This window comes from Saimiri boliviensis, chromosome 4, assembly GCF_048565385.1.
Source record: "Saimiri boliviensis isolate mSaiBol1 chromosome 4, mSaiBol1.pri, whole genome shotgun sequence".
Taxonomy (NCBI): domain Eukaryota; kingdom Metazoa; phylum Chordata; class Mammalia; order Primates; family Cebidae; genus Saimiri; species Saimiri boliviensis.
In genome coordinates this window covers 129,108,239-129,129,882 of record NC_133452.1, presented here as the reverse complement: position 1 = coordinate 129,129,882, position 21,644 = coordinate 129,108,239, and the positions used below count along the sequence as shown (strand labels likewise).

Below are 21,644 nucleotides of genomic sequence, written 5' to 3'. Positions count from 1 at the left end.
GGAAACATTTTAAGTCAAGGGTTATATAAATAACAATTGTTATAATTTCTTATTTTTGGAACTAGATAGATATAAAATGGGACTGAGAAAAAATATTTAAATAGGACAATGAATTAGCAGAAAGGGAGTCAGAAAAGATAGAAGGAGGATCCATCACAGAATGAAGATGGAAATCAAATAGAGAAAAAATTATATACATACATTTGATAAAAAAGATACACAAAGATCAATGCACACCCCGTAACAATGCCCTAGGGAGAAATCAGATGGAGGCGAATAGGAAAGAGAGATCTTGGGAATTTGATTAGGGATATGACACAGGTTTCAGATTTTACTAATTTTTTTTGGCGGGGGGATCTAGGAATTTTAAACCTGTTTGTGTTTCACACATCTAAGTCAAAGCTGACTTGGACAATGGTGAAAAGCTTACAAAAGCTCCAAAGAGGTTGAGGTATCTAGAAGTGTCTGGGACTCTAGAAACAGTAACCAACAATTTGTTAATTTCACCCATCTGAGCCATTTCCCTGACTTGCTTTTGCTGTGCAATATCTCATCGTATTAGTAGAAACACAACTGGCTCAAGAAGGAGATGGAAGCAAGGAAATAGAGATGGCTAAGTTAACTGAGTGACTTTTCTTGAGGACAAGGACCAGATCAGCAGTAGACAAAGCTGTATCAAGAGAAAGTTGAGTGCTAGACTGTACTAACCAGCTGTGTAGTCTTGAGTTGGTTACTCAAAATGTGAGCTCGTTTCCTTATCAATAAATGCAAATAAAACCACGGCTTACTGGATCGCTTTGAAGATTAAATGCAGTAGTATATATTCTTCCCTAACTGTGAAGTGGATAAAATAAGCAAATGACCACTGTCTTTATTATTTCATTGTGCTCGAGGCTTCAAGATACCAGGTGCCAGACTCTGATGTTTGAAGAATTTATATAATTCCAGAAGTAAAATATACAAATCGAATTTAAGTGATATCCAATAAATGAGACCATTTGTGTATTAAACACTGTGCTAGTATTGGGATACACAAGTGAATATATTACATCAGGGAGTCTACACTGAAGAACTAGTATAAACCATGAGTGCAACTTGTATAGTAATGACATTAAAAATGCAGATGTAAAAGACTAAAGAAGTGATCTGAGTGTTACAGAGTTTATTAGGAAAATCTTGGCAGGGGTGGGAAGATAAAGCAAGGATTAGTTTAGAAGTCCTAGTTCAGTTATAGCTCCAGGATTGCCTAGGGATTTGTGCCAATCCCATTACTTTCTCAAGTAGGTTGTATTTTTTTTTTTAAACCATTGCCTTTTGAAAGTCTTTGCTTTGAAATGTACTTATTTTCCCTCTACACATTTTAAACGTTTCATTTTAGGAGATTTCTAAAATCATTTCCAGCTGACCTGATTTTACATTAGACACCTTCGTGATCAAAAAGGTAACAGCATACAGAAACATACATTCTACTCCTTCACCATCTGAGCGACAGGGCAAAGAAGGACCCGAACAGAGAATCATTTGTTTTCTGTATTAGCAGTATGCAATTTTTTGTTGTTGTTGTTTGTTTGTTTTTGTAGTGTTTCTTGCTTCCAATCCAAACAGTATCTATTTCGTTATTCCAAAATGACTTATTCTTCCTAACACATTTTCTGTTCATTATGTCCTGATTATCCCACTCTCAATTTTCACTTTTCCCTGTTTTCAAATTCTGACAAAGCTTTCTGTAATACACTGAATTCAATTCATCTACTCTGTTTAATGTTTTGGGATGTTTTAAGGGCTTTCTGCCGAATATCCTCTCCACCTACCATATATAATATAGCCAAGTCAATAGCCCTCAAAGCGCCTTTAAAATAAATTGGGCTATTTCCATATTTTAAAACTCTATACCTGAACCCTTTGCTGTAATCTGATTTACTAGCCTTCCATAAAGTGGGACCCTGTCATTGTCTGTTCCCAGGAGTATGGGAGGATGAAAGGGAAAGAAGAGGCTGGGAGCAGTGGCTCACGCCTGTAATCCCAACACTTTGGGAGGCCAAGGTGGGCGAATCAGGAGGTCAAGAGATCAAGACCATCCTGGCTAACACGGTGAAACCCATCTCTACTAAAAATACAAAAATTAGTTGGGCATGGTGGTGCATGCCTGTAGTCCTAGCTAGTTGGGAGGCTGAGGCAGGAGAATCTTTTGAACCTGGGAGGCAGAGGTTGCAGTGAGCCAAGATTGTGCCGCTGCATTCCAGCACCTGGCAACAGAGTGAGACATCAAAAAAACAAAAAAACAAAAAAACAAAAAAACCCAAAAAAACAAAAAACAAAAAGGGAAAGAAGAGAGGTGAGGAACAGGGAATATTGAGGTGGCACTTACTCATCCCTCAACAGAATTCTGCTCTAATCCTCTGCTAACCTTGGCTTAACTTTAATATCTATTTTTAAATTTTAAGACCATCTTTTCATATATATTTTGGACAGAGATCAGGTTGAGTGACTATCACAAAGTGGGCACTCAATAAATGTTTGTCAAACAAATCAATGAATGCGTAGGGCTAGGATTAATATGGGTCAAGTTGCGCCAGGTGTCGTCGCTCACGCCTGTAATCCCAGCACTTTGGTAGGCCAAGGTGGGTGGTGAAACCCTGTCTCTACTAAAAATACCAAAATAAATAAATAAATAAATAAATAAATAAATAAATAAATAAATAAAAATTAAGCCGGGTGTGGCAGCCTGTAATCCCAGCTACTTGGGAGGCTGAGGCAGGTTAAAAATTGCTTGAACCAGGAATGTGGAGGTTGCATGAACCAAGCTTGTGCCATTGCATTCCAGCCTGGGTGACAAGAACAATACTCTGTCTCATAAAAACCAAAAGGTCAAATTGTAAGGTCTTTTTCTTCTTACTCGTATCTCTCGGATCCCCCCTTTTCCTCTATTACCTTCTTTCTCTTTTAATCTAAGTACTCCTAATACTCTCTGCACCAATGTGTGTGTGTGTGTTGGTAGGGGTGGGGAGGATATGTGTACTTTAAAAATTAATTGGTGAAAAAAGTTCCAGTTTAAGGTTTTTTTTTTTTTTGTAATTTTGCAGGAAACACTTTACATTTGGTTAAGATGTTAGGAATCTGGCATCTTTAACAATGGTGTGTTAATTCTGTACATATGTTCAATTTTCTTGCTTTTCATTTAGGTGTCAATGTACAGCACATAGGCATTAAACAATTCAAACCATTTGGCTTTATCTGGTCAGATATTGTTACGGTAAGTAAATTTGCCCAAGGTGGATTCATTCTAAAAAGTCTAAGCTTCTAAAAAATAGACATGATTAAGTGGACTGGGGTGAGGGTAGGCAGAACTAGATCAGTGGCCTGTGTGTGGAGGCTTTCTTAGTACGTATAGTAATAAAAATCTTGTTCTAAATTTTATTGCTCAAGGCAGATGTTTGTCCTTAGAGAATTCACTGTGTGCTTTTAGAATTTTATGCTGAAATTAATTGGGACAATCTAAGAGTTAGAAAGGACACTTATGGCTTCAAATTAAATAATTTGTTTTATCAAAAACTTACAATTAGTATTTAATTGGAAACAAGTTAAACCTGCTTGAGAAATTATTCTTGTTTGGATTTTTGTTGCTTGGGGTTATAGTATTGATGATCCCTTATTTTCCAACTACTAAAAATTATTGGTTTTAGTTTGGAAAGAAGTCAGATGTGTGGGAATAATGTTGCCTTAAAATTAAGAGACTCAGAAACAATAGATTCCACTTAATTTTTACTTGTATGTTTATTTTGTGTGTTTGGCTTCATTCAATCCCCAGGGTCAAGAGTTAACAATGGGTACACACTTACTTGTCACCCAGGGCATGTGATTAGATTTAGTCAATTTTGGGAAAGGAGCATTAGAAGTGTGAACATTTAGACAACTAGTTGTTGATGGTTAAAGATTTGTCATCTTTCGGCTTGCTCCTCTGCACAATCAATGCCTATGATATGCATATTTAATTTATTGGCACAAATAAGAAGACTGTGTGATAGAAGAATCATGAGAGTCAGTCTCTTTCAAAAGCCCTTCAAACTTTGGTAACTACAAGAATAAACAGATCTCTCCTACCCTCTAAATGCCCCACTGCACCACACACCTGCCGTGAGAATCAAGGTCAGCTTGCAGCCCTGGTATTCTTAAAGGAAATTTATGAGGAAAAATATGAGTCAGGAATACCTAAAACAAAGAAGTTATTTTACAATTACGCTAAGCCAAGTAACTTTATCTTTGGTAATTGGTAACTTTTGAAGCATTAGGGAGTTAAACTGTATAGGTACACTATATTGTTACTTCTGAGTTTAGGTTTGGGAGAATCTAGAGTTAGCAAGCAGATGCCTATTCACTATATATGACTATATATATAACATAGTGAATAGTCATATATAGTGATCCTTTATATATATATATATATATATATATATATATGAAGATGAATATATATATAACATAGTCATATATAGTGAATGAGTATATATATATAATATATATATAATATATATATATAATATATATATAATATATATATATTATATATATATTATATATATATATTATATATATATATAATATATATATATAATTGTTCCTAAGACTAATGACTTTTTACAAATTTTAGTAGTTTACTGAAGTATTGGAATTTCTCAAGGATCTAGAAATAGAAATAGAAATACCAGTTGATCCAGCAATCACGTTACTGGATATATACCCAAAGGATTATAAGTCATTCCAATATATAGACACACACACGTATGTTTATTGTGGCACTGTCCACAGTAGCAAAGACTTGGAACCAACCCAAATGCCCATCAACGACAGATTGGATAAAGAAAAGGTGGCACATATACACCATAGAATACTATACAGCCATAAAAAGATGAGTTCATGTCCTTTGCAGGGACATGAATCAAACTAGAAACTATCATTCTCAGCAAACTGACACAAGAACAGAAAACCGAACACTGCATGTTCTCACTCATAAGTGGGTGTCGAACAACGAGAACACATGGACACAGGGAGAGGAACATTACACACTGGGACCTGGGAGCGTGGCTAGGGGAGGAATAGCAGGTGGTGGGGGGAATTGAAGAGGGATAGTGTTAGGAGAAATACCTAATGTAGATGACAGGGTGGTGGATGCAGCAAAGCACTACCATGGCACGTGTATACCTATGTAACAAACCTGCACAATCTGCACATGTACCCCAGAAGTTAAAGTATAATAAAAAAATAATAAGTGGGAGCTAAACATTGAATACACATGGACATGAAGACGTGAACAATAATAGACACTGGGGACTGCTTGAGGTGGGAGGGTGGGAGAGGGAGTGTGGTTGGAAAAACTACCTATAAGGTACTATGCTCACTACCTAGGTTACAGGGTCATTGGTATACCAAACCTTAGCATCATGCAATTTACCCATGTAACAAGCCTGCATATGTACCCTCTGAACCTAAAATAAATAACAGAAAGTATAGACGTACTATGCAAAATTTGCACAGCCTAAAATTCAGTAAGAACTGGGTTATTTTTAGACCTAATTAAAAAAAAAAACAGAATGTCTCTTTTTAATGCCCTGGTTTAAGAGTAACCTACCAACATACAACAACAACCACAGAAAACACAAACTGATCTCAAGGCAGAATTTTACAGTTCTTCCAGTTTTAAGACTCATAATTTTTAGTGGAGACAATATTAGATGTGGTCGATTGGCTCCTCATTTAGATTATTGGTCTAAATCCTAGGTCTGTTAGAACAAAGTTGTAAAATCTTCGACAAGAAACTTCTTCGTCCCTTGGTTTTCTTATCTGAATAGGAGAAAGAGCTGTACCTTCATCATAGGTAGACTGTGTGGCTAAAATCAATTGATCCATGCCAAACACCCAGAACAGTACCTGATAAATTCTTATGTGTTTCTTATTTTTATTACGACTAAATTATTAAGAATTATTATTTCTGATTATATTGAAGCCACCTCTAAATAAGCAGAATCAAGGAAGGATAGAGTTCTCATTCTTTTAAAAAGGATTTAGATGTGTATTTGAAGATATGACTAAATGTATAAAGGGATTTGTACCAAGGATAAATGTTAACTACATCATTATTTCTTTCCAAGGAAAAGCAATGACAAGAGTCTTAAACCACAGCATAAGGGCATTTGAGAAGATACAAGGAAAAATATACCAATGAGAATTATGAATAATTCTAAATGAGGTTATGAAATCTCTTCTAAGGAAGACCCTTGCCTCTCTGGGGTGCTTCAGGCAGGTCAATCTCAGACAGCATCTGAAGTGGTTGGGTGGATTTTGGTGCCCTTCACTCTCCTGTGTTTCCAGCTATTCTTCCCATGGGCTACCCAATTCCCCTCTGTAATATCACCCTAGCCCACCTCTGACTTTCCCAGTCAATACAAATTGTCATCACCTCTCCTGTCTTTACATCAACTTTCCGTGGATTTGATAGTTTTTACTCACTTAAATTATTTTTTCAATAACAGAAAATGGATTTCTGACTCTGTTAGCTAATATGTAGTCTTTTTTTTTGACAAATTCTTCCAGTTTTCACACATAAGAAATTTGATGCATGAACATTAAGTACATCAATATGACTATATAATTTCATATTTTATTTTTCCCATGATTGTTTTATATGTCCTTTCTACATTTATCTTAGATGTAGAATCATAATCAAATTGCTGCTTAAATCTTGTTGAACAATTTTTCTATTATTGACAATTTGAACTGTTTTTGTATTTTCATTTAAACTGCTGTTATAAATGTATGTTCATTAAAAATATTTTCAAATTATTTTCTTAGACTAAATTCCAAAATTCGAATTATTATGTCAAAGACTTAAACATTTCTATTTATCAGGATATGCATGAGCATGCATGGGCACACACACACACACACACACACACACACACACACACACAGAGCCAGGTGTCCTCAACATAATAAACACATTTTTCTTTCTATTAGCATTAAATGTGTGTTATGTATTTGGCTCATAAAACTCTTATTATCCTAATTCCTGAGGCTTTAGGAAACAAAAAAATTGATTAAACTAACTCAAATTGATGGGTAAATGGCAGATGCACTTTCCCTTTCTCATTTGAGAAAGAATTTCTAAGCAGTATGTGTGTGTATGTGTGTGCACACGTACGCACAACCATCTGAATATTTGGGACAAGTGTACTTCTTCTGTTATTTAGATTGCTCTGTATAGCACAATGCCAAATTTCCTTATTTAGGGAGGTCATCTTAAGCAGAGTGTAGGTTATATTGACTGAGGGAAGGCAATAGGCATTACTCCAAGCATTATATTATAATTTAATGAGAAATAGATTGGTTTCACAGGTGATTTGTTACTTCTGCAAACATTATGTACAAGACACTGAGTCAGGTGCTGTGGGAAGCTACAGGGATATGTAATCCACATGCACAGCCCTCAATGCCATTCCAGTGAAATGCAGAAGATAACACATGACCACAAATTAATGAAATACTAACTAGGAAGTGAGGTCTCATCCAAAAAACATGGAAGTTAAGTAAACAAAGAGATTACTTTTATGAAGTGAGGATTTAGTTTAAACCAAAATATTCAATGTGGGTAATATCCAAAGGAAAAGAAACCTACCTTCATTCCCATTTTGAGGCCATGAGAGTCATTTTCAAACTATATTACCTAAGCTTTTCTGCCTTTATAAGTGGCATTGACACATGAAAATATTTGGGAAACCTTTGAAATTCCAACGTCTGTGTGGAAAACAAATACACCATAATTTACTGAAGGCATTTATTTATCAAGGCATAGTCTCTTTTGGGGAAAAAGGGAAGTTGAGATTAATGGAAGAACTATCGTGAATTTTAAAATTCATGAGTTGGTGTTTGATCTTCAGCATGACACTAAGATTAATTCAGTATATTGTATTTATTTGCAACTGAATTAATCAAATATACTGAAATTAATATAAAGAAGACAGAAATTGACTTTGACATACTGTTTGATAGTTGCTATTAATTAAGTGCCCAACAAGTTCAACAAAATACACAGGAAGAAATAAAACAAAGGGGAAAATCCAAAATTGGTACTTTATTTAATTCTTTCTTTTAGAACTGTCCCTAATTAACCTTCCACAGCTTCTGTAGAATCCTTAATGTAGCAGATTATTTAAAAATAGAAATAAAAGTTTGACTTCTTTAGAATTATCACCTTATTCTAATTCACATTCTAGAATTAAATTTGGTCACTTTCCCCAAGTTAAGGCTAAATCTTACTGTTCTCTTCTAAACAGGCAATCAGCATTTTGAGATTCTCTTAGGTTGAAGGGCTCATAGCCTGAAGTCAATTCTGCATGTTAATATTCACAGCACAAAGGCAGGAAAGTTAAAAGCTTTCTTCTGTGTATACATTGAATACTTGTAGGTGGAGACTGAGGGAATCCAAGATGCCACAAAACTCACTTTGGTAATTAGTTTAGAGTGCAAGTGATGGGAGTCAAACGTTATATACTTAAGGCTAAAGCAGTATTTACCGACCTACGTGTCAAGCCAAGATTGAAAATCCAAGTCTCAGCCAAGCTAGGGATACACAGGCCCTCCGGAACGTCGGAAGCCGGGATTCATAGTGGCCAGGTTCTCCTCTGGGTACCCATCTCTAGTTCTTTCTTCATTCGGCCGCCTGCCCACCCGCCCGCCTGCCTCCCTCTCTCCTGCTCTCCTTCTCTTTCTTTCTCGCTTTTTTGACTGAGTCTGGCTCTATTGCCCAGGCTGGAGGGCAGTGGCACAATCTTGGCTCACTGCAACCTCTGCCTCCTGGGTTCAAGCTATTCTTCTGTGGCAGCTACCTGAGTAGCTGGGATTACAGGCACCCACCACTATGCCTGGCTAACTTTTGTATTTTTAGTAGAGATGGGGTTTCACCATGTTGATTAGACTGGTCTCGAATTCCGGACCTCAAATGATCCACTGGCCTCAGCCTCCCAAAGTGCTGGGATTACAGGTGAGCGACTGCACTGGCCCGCCACCCCAGCTTCTTTCTTTCTGACTGAAAAATGTGGTTGCCATGTAGGTGACAATAGAATACCACTAGTGGCTCTGGGATTTTATGTTTTAACACCTTGACATCCAAGGAGGATGGGTTTCAACAATCCATTTCTCAATTTAGGAAATCCAGAAAAAATGTTGTTGGTTTAGCTTAGGTCAGATGTTAATATTTTAACATTGGCTAAGAATATAATGGAGTAATTTTTGTCAGTTTAAACAGAAGTCTTAAAACACATTGAATGTATTTTTAACCTTGTTTCCCATGATAACTTATGAGATGGGATTTATACAATTTTCATTTGATAGATGATATATTTGAGACATAAAGAGTTAGGTAACTTGCCCCTTCACCAGCTAGCTAGTCAATTTCAGAGCCAGGACTTTGATCCAGGATTTGATTCCCGATCCAGCTTTTTCCAGAACTCTGCTAGCCTCCACTGTCTCTCTCTGTGATCAACCTTGTCTGGGCCATGTGTACTCTAATTCATTGCCAGGTGATGTAGCTACAAAGGACATGTCAACTCTGAGAAGTCAATGGGAAAACATTCTAGAAAAAAGGACGGTTTTACAGACATGCTCCACATTCGTACTGTCACCCACAGCTAGTGCTCATTGACCTGACTAGTACAGGGACACATCCACAGGTCACTTTGTTCATGTTCAATGGTGTTCCATGTGTCTTAAGAATCTATGCTGCATCTTCATGCCTGCAATCCAGGGTTGCAACTTCACTTAAGGTTTACTTAATTTTTATACTAGTTTATTCATTTTGTTTGTCAGATCTAGGAGATGTATTTGTTTCTTGAGATAATTTCGAGATTATTCAGAGTATGGTATTCTTTTCCACCCAATTAAATGGATTAATCTTTCTCATTAGAATGTATACAGGTAACAAACAAATACATTAACATAATACACATTCCGCTCAAGACCTTTACAATTGTTTGATGAAAATTATGCTTCTTATTTCAAAATTAAGGTACATTCTTTCTTCAACATTCAAAGGGGATTGGTTTCAGTACCTCCTGCAGATACCAAAATCTGAGAATGTTCAAGTACCTGATATAAAATGGTGTAGTATTTGTATATAACCTACGCACATCCTCCCATGTGCATTAAATCATCTCTAGATTACTTATAATACCTAATAAAATGTAAGTGTTATGTAAAGAGTTGTTATACTGTGTTGTTTAGGAAGTAATAAGAAAAAAGGCAATATAAACACATTTTTGTGAATTTTTTGATTTGTAGTTTGTGGAATCCAGAGAAGCATAACTCATCTATATGGAGGACCAACTTTACTCAAAAATTTAAGAAAAAATTTTTTCTTTAAAAAAATCAGCTGTAGTTTTAATTTGAGCATAATAGACTGCATAAGACAAGCTTAAACTATTTCCTATTTCTCTTTGGTACTGTAAAGTTTTGTCAACATAAATCTTTGGAAAGTTATAGTGAAACCTGGAAAAATGTGGAATGGTTAACTTCAAAAGCGATTCTTTTTTGGCTCACTGAACAGTCTTTTTGCTAAGGATTTTAAAATTTTTGTCACAGTGTGTCTGTTATACAGTTTCTCACTTTCTTCCATTTTTCTCCCTTCTCTGTTACTTTTAGGGATAAAGCACATCAAATAATTGTTTGCTCTCTGTCGTGTTAAGTGTTAAATGATGGGCCATTCCTGATACCCATGCACGACTGCTTTACTGTTCACTGTGACAGCTGTCCAACTTATCCCGTAAGTCAGTCTCTGTCTCACTTATCATTTTTGTCATTCTCCTTCAATTTTCAAAGAGCCTTAGAATCATGATGGTCTAGCAGTTTGATATAATTTCAGATTTTTTGTATTTTTATTTCCCCATCTGTCCCCATGATTAATATCCCAGATAACGGGTTGGTAAGAATCCACTGCTTTAAGCATGGATTCTCTGCTTACATTTTACCCACAGACACATACTAGTATATCCAGTCAATGATTTCCAAGCTGATAGCTAATGTAATGTGCCTCTAGAACCATGTCTCTGCTTTTGTTTCTGAAAAAGGCAAGGCATGTCAAATTCATTATATGCAAAAGTTGCCTTCCAATCTTGTGGAAACTTTTTCACAGGTATAATGATATCCTGGGATTTTTTTTTATTGCCCTGGTAAAACAGAAAATAAAAAGTCGACTTGTTATATAAGGCAAGGATTCTTTATCTTTATTGAGTCATGCACTCCTTTGGCAGTTTGATGGACCAATAGTCTTCTTCTTAGCATATTTTAAAAAATGTGTTTAGTATAAGTTTCAGAAATAGTTCTAAGAACTATTGTAATTTCAATGTAGTGATGAAAACAAGTGATATTTTGCTATATATACAACACATAAAATATCTATGTTGTTTATAGATATCAATGTCACAGATAGTGCTAATTCTATAGCAGTTGATTGATTGTATTCATAATTGAAGGAAAGTTAGATGATTGTATTCATAATTGAAGGAAAGTTAGAGATTAATAAAAACAAAATGTAATATATTTTCCATCATGGACCCATTGAATGCTATTCAATGACCCCTTAGATAGAATTAAGATGAACACTTTGGATAGACTGGAGAACCACATCTATAAAATGTAGGTGACTTAATGTATTGATTCTCTTCTAAGTATTTGCATTTTTAAAAAGATCTTCAGGAGGAGAGAAATGGTTTACATAAAATAATAAGTCAATAAAGTATCAGGTAATATATAGTCTTCTATTATGAGGATGCTTTGCATGCATCTGCTTTGCTATAACAGTGGTATGTGTTTTAATGAACATGACAAACTTGAATAGGCATGAATGCTGTTTCTATCAAAGGTGTTGTCTTCATAGGCTATAGTCATATTGCATAATATTGCTAATTTCAAAGCTTTCTAGAGAAGAATTCTTTCTCTGTTTCTTACTAGCCAGAATCCTAATCTTTTGAGTCTCTTTTGAGACATATGATAAATCATTGTCTTTCTTTTTTTGTGGATTTGGCAATGGTTTCTTCTTCTTTTTTTTTTTAACTATACTTTAGGTTCTGGGGTACATGTGCAGATTACGCAGGATTGTTGCATAGGTACACACATGGCAATGTGGTTTGCTGCCTCCATCCCCCTGTTACCTACATCTGACATTTCTCCCCATGTTATTCCTCCCACATCTCCCCTCCTCCCTTGGCCCCCCAACAGACCCCAGTATGTGATGCTCCCCTCCCTGTGTCCCTATGTTCTCATTGTTCAACACCCTCCTATGAGTGAGAATATGCTGTGTTTGATTTTCTGTTCTTGTGTCAGTTTGATGGTTTCCAGATTCATCCATGTCCCTACAAAGGACATGAACTCGTCACTTTTTATGGCTGCATAGTATTTCATGGTGTATATGTGACACATTTTCCTTGTCCAATCTATCGTCGACGGGCATTTGGGTTGGATCCAGGTCTTTGCTGTTGTAAACAGTGCCACAATGGACATATGTGTGCATGTGTCTTTATAATAGAATGATTTATAATCCTTTGGGTGTACACCCAGTAATGGATTGCTGGGTCAAATGGAATTTCTATTTCTAGGTCCTTGAGGAAGCTCCACACTGTCTTCCACAATGGTTGAACTAGTTTACACTCCCACCAACAGAGTAAAGTAGTTCCTATTTCTCCACATCCTCTCCAGCATCTGTTGTCTCCAGATTTTTTTAATGATCACCATTTTAACTGGCATGAGGTGGTATCTTAATGTGGTTTTGATTTACATTTCTCTAATAATCAGTGACAATGAGCATTTTTTCATAGGTTTCTTGGCCTCATATATGTCTTCTTTTGTAAAGTGTCTGTTCATATCCTTCACCCACTTTTGGATGGGTTTGTTTGATTTTTTCTTGTAAATCTGTTTTATTTCTTTGTAGATTCTGGATATTAGCCTTTTGTCAGATGGGTAGATTGCAAAAACTTTTTCCCATTCTGTTGGTTGCTGGTTCACTCTAATGATTGCTTCTTTTGTTGTACAGAAGCTCTGGAGTTCAGTTAGGTCCCATTTATCTATTTTGGCTTTCGTTGCCAATGCTTTTGGTGTTTTAGTCATGAAGTCCATGCCTATGCCTATGTCCTGAATGATTTTGCCTAGGTTTTCTTCTAGGGTTTTTATGGTGTTCCGTCTTATGTTTAAGTCTTTAATCCATCTAGAGTTTATTTTGGTGCAAGGTGTCAGGAAGGGGTCCAGTTTCTGCTTTCTGCACATTGCTAGCCAGTTTTTTCAACGTCATTTGTTAAACAAGAAATCCTTTCCCCATTGCTTGTTTTTGTGAGGTTGTCAAAGATCAGATGGTTGTAGATGTGTGGCGTTGCCTCCATGGCCTCTGTTCTGTTCCTTTGGTCTATATTTCTGTTTCGGTACCAGTACCATGCTGTTTTGATTACTGTAGCCTTGTAGTATAGTTTGAAATCAGGTAGTGTGATGCCTCTGCCTTTGTTCTTTTTGCTTAGGATTGTCTTGGCTATGTGAACTCTCTTTTGGTTCCATATGAAGTTTAAGGTGGTTTTTTTCCAGTTCTGTGAAGAAGGTCATTGTTAGCTTGATGGGGATAGCATTGAATCTATAAATTATTTTGGGCAGTATGGCCATTTTGATGATATTGATTGTTCTTAACCATGAGCATGGAATGTTTCTCCATCTGTTTTTGTCCTCCCTTATTTCCTTGAGCAGTGGTTTGTAGTTCTCCTTGAAGAGGTCCTTTACCTCCTTTGTTAGTTGTATTCCTAGGTATTTTATTTTCTTTGTAGCAATTGTTAATGGGAGTTTGCTCATGATTTGGCTCTCTGTTAGTCTATTATTGGTGTATAGAAATGCTTGTTATTTCTGCACATTGATTTTGTATCCTGAGACTTTGTTGAAGTTGCTTACCAGGTTAAGGAGATTTTGGGCTGAGATGATGGGGTCTTCTAAATATACAATCATGTCATCTACAAATAGAGACAATTTGACTTCCTCTTTTCCTAACTGAATATGCTTTATTTTTTTCTTGCATAATTCCTCTGAACTTGTAGAACTTCCAATACTATACTGAATAGGAGTGGTGAAAGAGGGCATCCTTGCCTAGTGCCAGATTTGAAAGGGAATGCTTCCAGTTTTTGCCCATTCAGTATGATATTGGCTGTAGGTTTGTCATAAATAGCTTTTATTATTTTGAGATATGTTCCTTCGATACCTAGTTTATTGAGAGTTTTTAGCATGAAGGGCTGTTGAATTTTGTCAAAGGTCTTCTCTGCATCTATTGAGATAATCATGTGGTTTGTGTGTTTGGTTCTGTTAATGTGATGCATTATGTTTATAGACTTGCAGATGTTGAACCAGCCTTCCATACCTGGGATGAAGCCTACTTGACCATGATGGATAAGCTTTTTGATGTGCTGTTGCAATCGGCTTGCCAGTATTTTATTGAAGATTTTCGCATCTACATTCATCATGGAGATTGGCTTGAAGTTTTGTTTTCTTGTTGAACCTCTGCCGGGTTTTGTTATCAGGATGATGTCGGTCTCATAAATTGATTTGGGAAGGATTCCCTCTTTTTGCATTGTTTGGAATAGTTTCAGAAGGAATGGTACCAGCTCCTCTTTGTACATCTGGTAGAATTCAGCTGTGAACCTGTCTGGACCTGAACTTTTTTTGGTTGGTAGGCTATTAATTGCTGCCTCAATTTCAGCCCTTGTTATTGGTCTGTTCAAGGTTTCAACTTCTTCCTGGTTTAGAATTGGGAGGGTGCAAGCGTTCAGGAATTTATCCATTTCTTCCAGGTTTACTGGTTTATGTGCATAGAGTTGTTTGTAGTAATCTCTGATTGTAGTTTGTATTTAAGTGGAGTCAGTGGTGATATCCAATTTATCATTTTTTATTGCATCTATTTGATTCTTCTCCCTTTTCCTTTTTGTTAATCTGGCTAGTGGTCTATTTTGTTGATCTTTTCAAAAAACAGCTCCTGGATTTATTGATTTTTTGAAGCGTTTTTCTGTGTCTCTATCTCCTTCAGTTCTGCTTTGATTTTAGTTGTTTCTTGTCTTATGCTAGCTTTTGAGTTTTTTTGATCTTCCTTCTCTAGCTCTTTCGATTTTGATGATAGGGTGTCAATTTTAGATCTTTCCTCGCTTCTCATGGGGGCATTTATTGCTACAAATATCCCTCTAGACACTGCTTTAAATGCGCCCCAGAGATTCTGGTATGTTGTGTCTTTGTTCTCATTGATTTCAAAGAACATCTTTATTTCTGCTTTCATTTCATTGTTTATCCAGTTGACATTCAGGAGCCAGTTCAGTTTCCATGAATTTGTGTAGTTCTGAGTTAGTGTCTGAATTCTGAGTTCTAAGTTGATTGCACTGTGGTCTTAGAGACTGTTTGTTATGATTTCTGTTCTTTTGCATTTACTGAGGAGTGATTTACTTCCAATTATGTGGTCAATTTTAGAGTAGGTGCCATGCTGTGCTGAGAAGAATATATGTTCTGTGGATTTGGGTTGGAGATTTCTGTAGATGTCTATTAGGTCTGTTTGGTCTAGATCTGAGCTCAAGTCCTGGATATCCTTGTTAATTTTCTGTCTTGTTTGTCTAATATTGACAGTGGAGTGTTAAAGTCTCCCACTATTATTATGTGGGAGTTGTGTCTCTTTGTAGATCATTAAGAACTTGCAGCTGAGTGCTTCTGTATTAGGTGCGTATACATTTAGTATCGTTAGTTTTTCTTGATGCATCGATCCTTTTACCATTACATAATGCCCTTCTTTGTCTGTTATGATCTTTTTTGGTTTAAAGTCCATTTTATCAGAGACTAGGATTGCAACCCCTGCTTTTTTTTTTTTTTTCCTCTCCATTTGCTTGATAAAAATCCCTTCATCCCTTTATTAGCCTATGTGTGCCCTTGCACGTAAGATGGATTTTCTGAATACAGCACACCAGTGGTTTTTGACTTTTTATCCAATTTGCCTATCTGTGTCTTTTGATTGGGGCATTTAGCCCATTTACATTTAAGGTTAATATTGTTACATGTGAATTTGATCCTGCAATTTTGATGCTAGCTGGTTGTTTTGCCCATTAGTTATGCAGTTTCTTCATTGTGTTGATGCTCTTTACCATTTGGTACATTTTTGGAGTGGCTGTTACTGGTTGTTCCTTTCTATATTTAGTGCTTCTTTCAGGAGCTCTTATAAGGCAGGTCTGTTGGTGATAAAATTTCTCAGCAATTGCTTGTTTATAATGGATTTTATTTCTCCTTCATTTATGAAGCTTAGTTTGGCTGGAAATGAAATTCTCAGTTGAAAGTTCTTTTCTTTAAGGATGTTGAATATTGGCCCCCACTCTCTTCTGGATTGTAGGGTTTCTGCCGAGAGATCCACTGAGAGTCTGATGTGCTTCCCTTTGTGGGTGACCTGTCCTTTCTCTCTGGCTGCCCTTAGCATTTTTTCCTTCATTTTAACCCTGGTGAATCTGATGATTATGTGCCTTGAGGTTGTTCCTCTTGAGGAATATCTTTGTGGTGTTCTCTGTATTTCTTGGACTTGAATATTTTCCTTTCTTGCTAGATTGGGGAAGTTCTCCTGGATAATATCCTGAAGGGTGTTTTCCAGCTTCAATTTATTCTCTCTGTCACATTCAGGCACACCTATCAAACGTAGATTAGGTCTTTTCATATAATCCCATATTTCTTGGAGCTTTGTTCATTTCTTTTCACTACTTTTTCTCTAATCTTGCCCTCTTGTTTTATTTTATTGAGTTGATCTTCAATCTCTGATACCCTGTCTTCTGCTTGGTCAATTCGGCTATTGAAACCTGTGTATGCTTCGCAAAGATCTCGTGCTGTGTTTTTCAGCTCCATCAAGTCATTTATATTCTTCTCTAAGCTATTGATTCTAGTTAGCATCTCATCTAACCTTTTTTCTAGGTTCTTAGTTTCTTTGCATTGGGTTAGCATATGTTCTTTTAGCTCTGAGAAGTTTGTTATTACTCACCTTCTGAAGCCTGTTTCTGTCAGTTCATCAGATTCATTCTCCATCCATCTTTGATCCCTAGCTCATGAGGAGTTGTGATCCCTTGGAGGAGGAGAGGCATTCTGGTTTTTGGTGTTTTCATCTTTTTGTGCTGCTTTCTTCTCACCTTACTGGCTTTATCTACCTGTGGTCTTTGTAGTTGGTGACTTTCAGATGGGGTCTCTGAGTGGATGTCCTTTTTGTTGATGTTGAAGCTATTTCTTTCTGCTTCTTAGTTTTCCTTCTAACAGTCAGGCCCCTCTGCTGCAGGACTGCTGGAGGTCCACTCCAGACCCCACTTGCCTGGGGATCACCTGTGGGGGCTGCAGAACAGCAAGGGTTGCTGCCGGTTTCTTCCTCTGCTGTCCTCCTCCCAGAAGGGTACCTGCCAGATGCTGGCCTGAGCTCTCCTTTATGATGTGTCTCTTTGGGTATACGGGGGTCAGGGAGTTGCTTAAGGAGATAGTCTGTCTCTTATAGGAGCTCAAGTGCTGTGCTGGGAGCCCCATTGTTCTGTGCAGAGCTGCTGGGCAGGTACCTTTAGGTCTGCTGCAGCTGAACTCATAACCTCCTCTTTTCCCAGGTGCTCTGTCTTAGGAAGGTCGGCTTTATTTATAAGTTCCTGTTGTGCTGCTACCTTTTTTTAATAGATACCCTGCCCTGCATGGAGTAGTCTAGTCACAGTCTGCCAGCAGAGGTGTTGCTGAGCTGCTGCAGGCCTGCCTAGCTGTTGTGTGAACTGCCTAGGTAGTGGCGGACTGCCTCAGTAGTGGGGGATGCCCTCACCCACATTGAGCTGGACCATCCTGAGTCCAGCTGCACTTGCTGCAAAACTCTCAATCCAGAGCATTTCAGATTGCTTGTTCTGTGGAGGTGATACCTGCCAAGCCAGATCACCTGGCTTCCTGTCTCAGCTCCTTCTCTTTCAGTTGAATGCGCAGCTCTGTCTCCAGGCATTCCAGGTGCCCGTGGAAACAGCCACCCAGACTTGTGTGAGTTTCTGTGCTCCAACCCAGCACCAGCTGAAACCACTGTGCTGAAAACTTGTGGCACCTTTTGGCCCAGGAATCTCCTGGTCTGTGGGCAGCAAAAACTTGTTTGGAAATGTGATGAGCACTCACCCTTTGCGCTGTTCTCGCAGGGAACTGCTCTCAGAGCTGTTCCTATTTGGCCATCTTGGATCCTCCAAATCATTGTCTTTCAATAGTGAAATTTATTTTTAGAAAGAGCTAAAAGTAATAGCGAGTTAACCTGTTTAGGATTTTTTTTAAAAGGTATAAATTTAAGGCGGAAGAACCAATTTTCTTAAAAATATAAATGAATGTTAAAGTTAATTCAAAGAGAGAAGTTTCAAAAATAATTTGAGCAATAGAAACATTAAGTAAACGTAGACTGTCCCTGATAACATCTTTGTAGGCAATATTCATACGAACATATGTTTGTTTTTTTAAAAAAAAAATCTTTCTTCATGAGCCTTCTAATTTTGAAACTGCCCATATAAACTTCATAAAATTTATCAGGAAAAAAGATAGAGGGAGAGATGAAAATAAACCAAGCTTACTGCACATGCAACATTAGTCATGAAGTCAGCTTGCTCTCTGACCTGCTTCTTCATAGTTCTTTGGTGCCTATTGCCTCACAACATGTACATCCTGTTACAGAATTATAGTTCCCCTTAACTGTTCCACAGATAACAACCTGAGCATTATAAAACATTGTTTTTCCTTTGATCATTTCAGAGAAATATGTCATCCTGATGCTTACCAGAGCAATAGGCTATAGTGGTGAAAAGGTCTTGCATACTGATCAAACTTCTAATGCCAGCTGATCCCAGTGACCCCCACTGATACCAGTTGATCTAAAAGACCTCGCTGACTCAGCTGGTCTGGAGGACCCCGTGAGGCACTGATTCACCAAAAAATGCAGTCTTCACATCATGATGATTTCATCTCCGTTTCCCTGACCAATCAATGACCCCAATTTTCCAGCTTCTCATGCTCAAGAAACCTTTGAAAAACCCACTCTAGAACTTCTCCATCCCCAGAGGAGATAGATTTGAGGATCTCCTCCCATCTCCTCACTTGGTACTTTGCAATCATTAATAACTCTTTTTTGCTGCCTTTCTGCTGTCTCAGTGTAATGAGTCTGTCACTGGGCAGTGGGCATAAATCCTGTCGGTCTTATAAAAATTTGGAGATAAAGGAATCCTCCCACTGACCTTGAAAATCCCAAGATTTGGGCATCTGTCTTCTCTGTTTCTGAATGACACTATTATAGTTGTGGCTCCTGCCATACTCTGAGTGAAATGAGGCACTGTTTATGGTGGTGCTCATTAATGTTAGTAATAGTATTCTGGAGTTTCCCGAGATTCTGCTGCTTGAAGCATACTGTGTGTGATTGACATTGAGTTGTCACTGTGATATCATTAAGCAGAGTAGAAACATCAAGTCTTTTCTGAGTCTTTCATCCAAAATAATCTTGCTGTCCTTCCCTCTGTGAATATTTTGTGTATTAAATAACTGATGAACTAAAGCTCTTAAAATTTCATTCTTCCCTGCTTACAAATGCCTGAGGAAAAAATGGTCTATAGATGCAAAGAGATATGTTTCAAGCATTCCTTTTTTCTTCTTCTGCCTCAGGGACTGCTGTTGATTTTGTCAGCTTCTTGTGGGAAGCAGTAGCTTTGAAATCCCTGCAGACTTTTGCCACCCCCTTCCCTCAACATTGTCCCACATTATCAGAGGTCCAACAGCAGCAGTCCTCACTCACTCTCTTCTGTCTGATGGGACTCATTCCCTGCAGCTCCTTCCTTGAAATATTGCCTGACTTTCAAACTGTCCTTCTCTACCAGTGGAGTTGGCCTGAAAGTGGGAGTAGGAAAGCTAGGGGGTGGAACTTGGAGTTCCTTTTTGCAGTTGCAAGCTGATCCTTCCTAACCTCAACTACCTCTTGTATTGACTTTCAGGTTTTCATACTTAACTTTTCTTAAAGGGCATTCCACTAGGATAATTATTAAATAGTATTTTTAGCATGAGAGCACTAAGTTTATAAGTTGAATTGGCTTTGTGAATTAGACTGAGAATTTTAGTGCATTCATTTAGTATATTATGGAAAAACAACAACAAAATATTTTGCAAATAAACTTTTAGTTTCTGCACGTAGAGAACTGCTGTAATTTACTTTTCTCAGTTAGTTCTAAACATGTTTTTAATCAGTTTTTGTAAACCAGATTACCTGAGTTTATGGATCGTAGAACAGTGGTTTTCAAATTTTAGAATTTTCTAAAATCTTGTTAAAATGTAGTCTCCTGAGCCCCATTTCCAGAGTTTCTGATTTAGCAAGTCTGGGGTAAGGCCTGAGAATTTGCATTTCTAACACATTCTCAGGTGGTGCCACACTGCTGACCCAGAAACAGATTTTGAGAACCACTAGCTTAGAGGACAGGTCACAAATCTCAATTACTATCAATCTTTGCAGTTCTTAATATAACTTAAATCTTAAATTTTCAAGAGAATGTGAAATTTAAATTCCTCTTTCAAAGACACAACGAAATGAAGGTATATCCACATTCAGTTCACTTATTTGTATTTAATTATTTTCAAGGCTTATCAGATCACATATTAAGTCCACAATTTATAATAAAAAATTCTTCCAAGAAGCAATGAATGGGCTAGTATTCATGAATTCACATTTTTAATCTGTGCTAAACCAATGTAAGTTTTACTTTTTTTGAGATTGATTTATCTTACGGCGATTTGTTTTGCTTTTGAGCCATATTTTGTTGGGTAACGCTTTTCAACGGTTTTAAAAGCTAAATATCTACCATGTTTGTTATCTTTTTAGTTTGATATTGATGTGTTTTTTTTTGGAAGCAGTATTGATAAATGCCTTCCAGTATGTGCCTGTGATAGGTAGAAATATGTAATTGCTTTTATAGCAGTTCTGAGTGTTCAGCCCTGGAACCTGCCTATACCTTGCAGATGTGTGAATTGAATTGGAATGGGGGAATTCTGTTGCTAATCACTACAAGCCTCCAGACTTGGTGTGGGAGGTGAGTGAGCATGGGTTTGCTTTTCTTTTCTTGAGAAGAAATTAAATCAACGTGATTATCTTTTTTTCTGTTGGCTCTCATATTCTCCTTTTAAAAAACAAATACCTTTTGATTACAGTGCAAGTATCTTAGTCCCTTTGTCTTCCTGAAAGATCAATCATCTTGATATTTTGCGGTAAGGAGGTCAGTAAATAAGGGAAAATAGCTGGGGGTTGGCTTAATTTATGCAAATTAATGGGAGTGTCTTCTTGTGCCAGTGTTTACACTGGAAACTGCTGTATGCTATAAAGTATTCACGCAGCTGCTGAAGCTGAGTGGCATCAAAAAATGACGCCAACCATGTGGACATCAGTCCTGAGTTCAAAGCCCAACTGTGTCATCTGTTAGTTATACTAACTTGGGCAAATATTCAGTTTTGCTGTCTTTAAAATGGGAGAAAATATGCCTGTGAGGGATTAGAAACACTAGATGTGAAACATCTGGTACACTGAAAACAGCCTGGACGTGATAGGGACA

General features: G+C 37.2%; 1 protein-coding gene across 4 annotated transcripts in view; it reads left to right on the top strand.

Annotated features, from left to right (window-relative positions):
* Positions 1 to 21,644, top strand: part of MLIP (muscular LMNA interacting protein) — a 267,113-nt gene that overhangs the window by 56,404 nt on the left and 189,065 nt on the right. Inside the window, exon 2 of one of the 4 annotated variants that reach the window (XM_010337147.3) lies at positions 10,690 to 10,810. The exons of the other annotated variants lie outside the window; for them this stretch is intronic. Within the exon in view, the coding sequence (XP_010335449.2) occupies positions 10,763 to 10,810 (48 nt within the window). The 5' untranslated portion in view covers positions 10,690 to 10,762. The remainder of the gene's footprint in view (positions 1 to 10,689; positions 10,811 to 21,644) is intronic. 4 annotated transcript variants of the gene reach the window in all.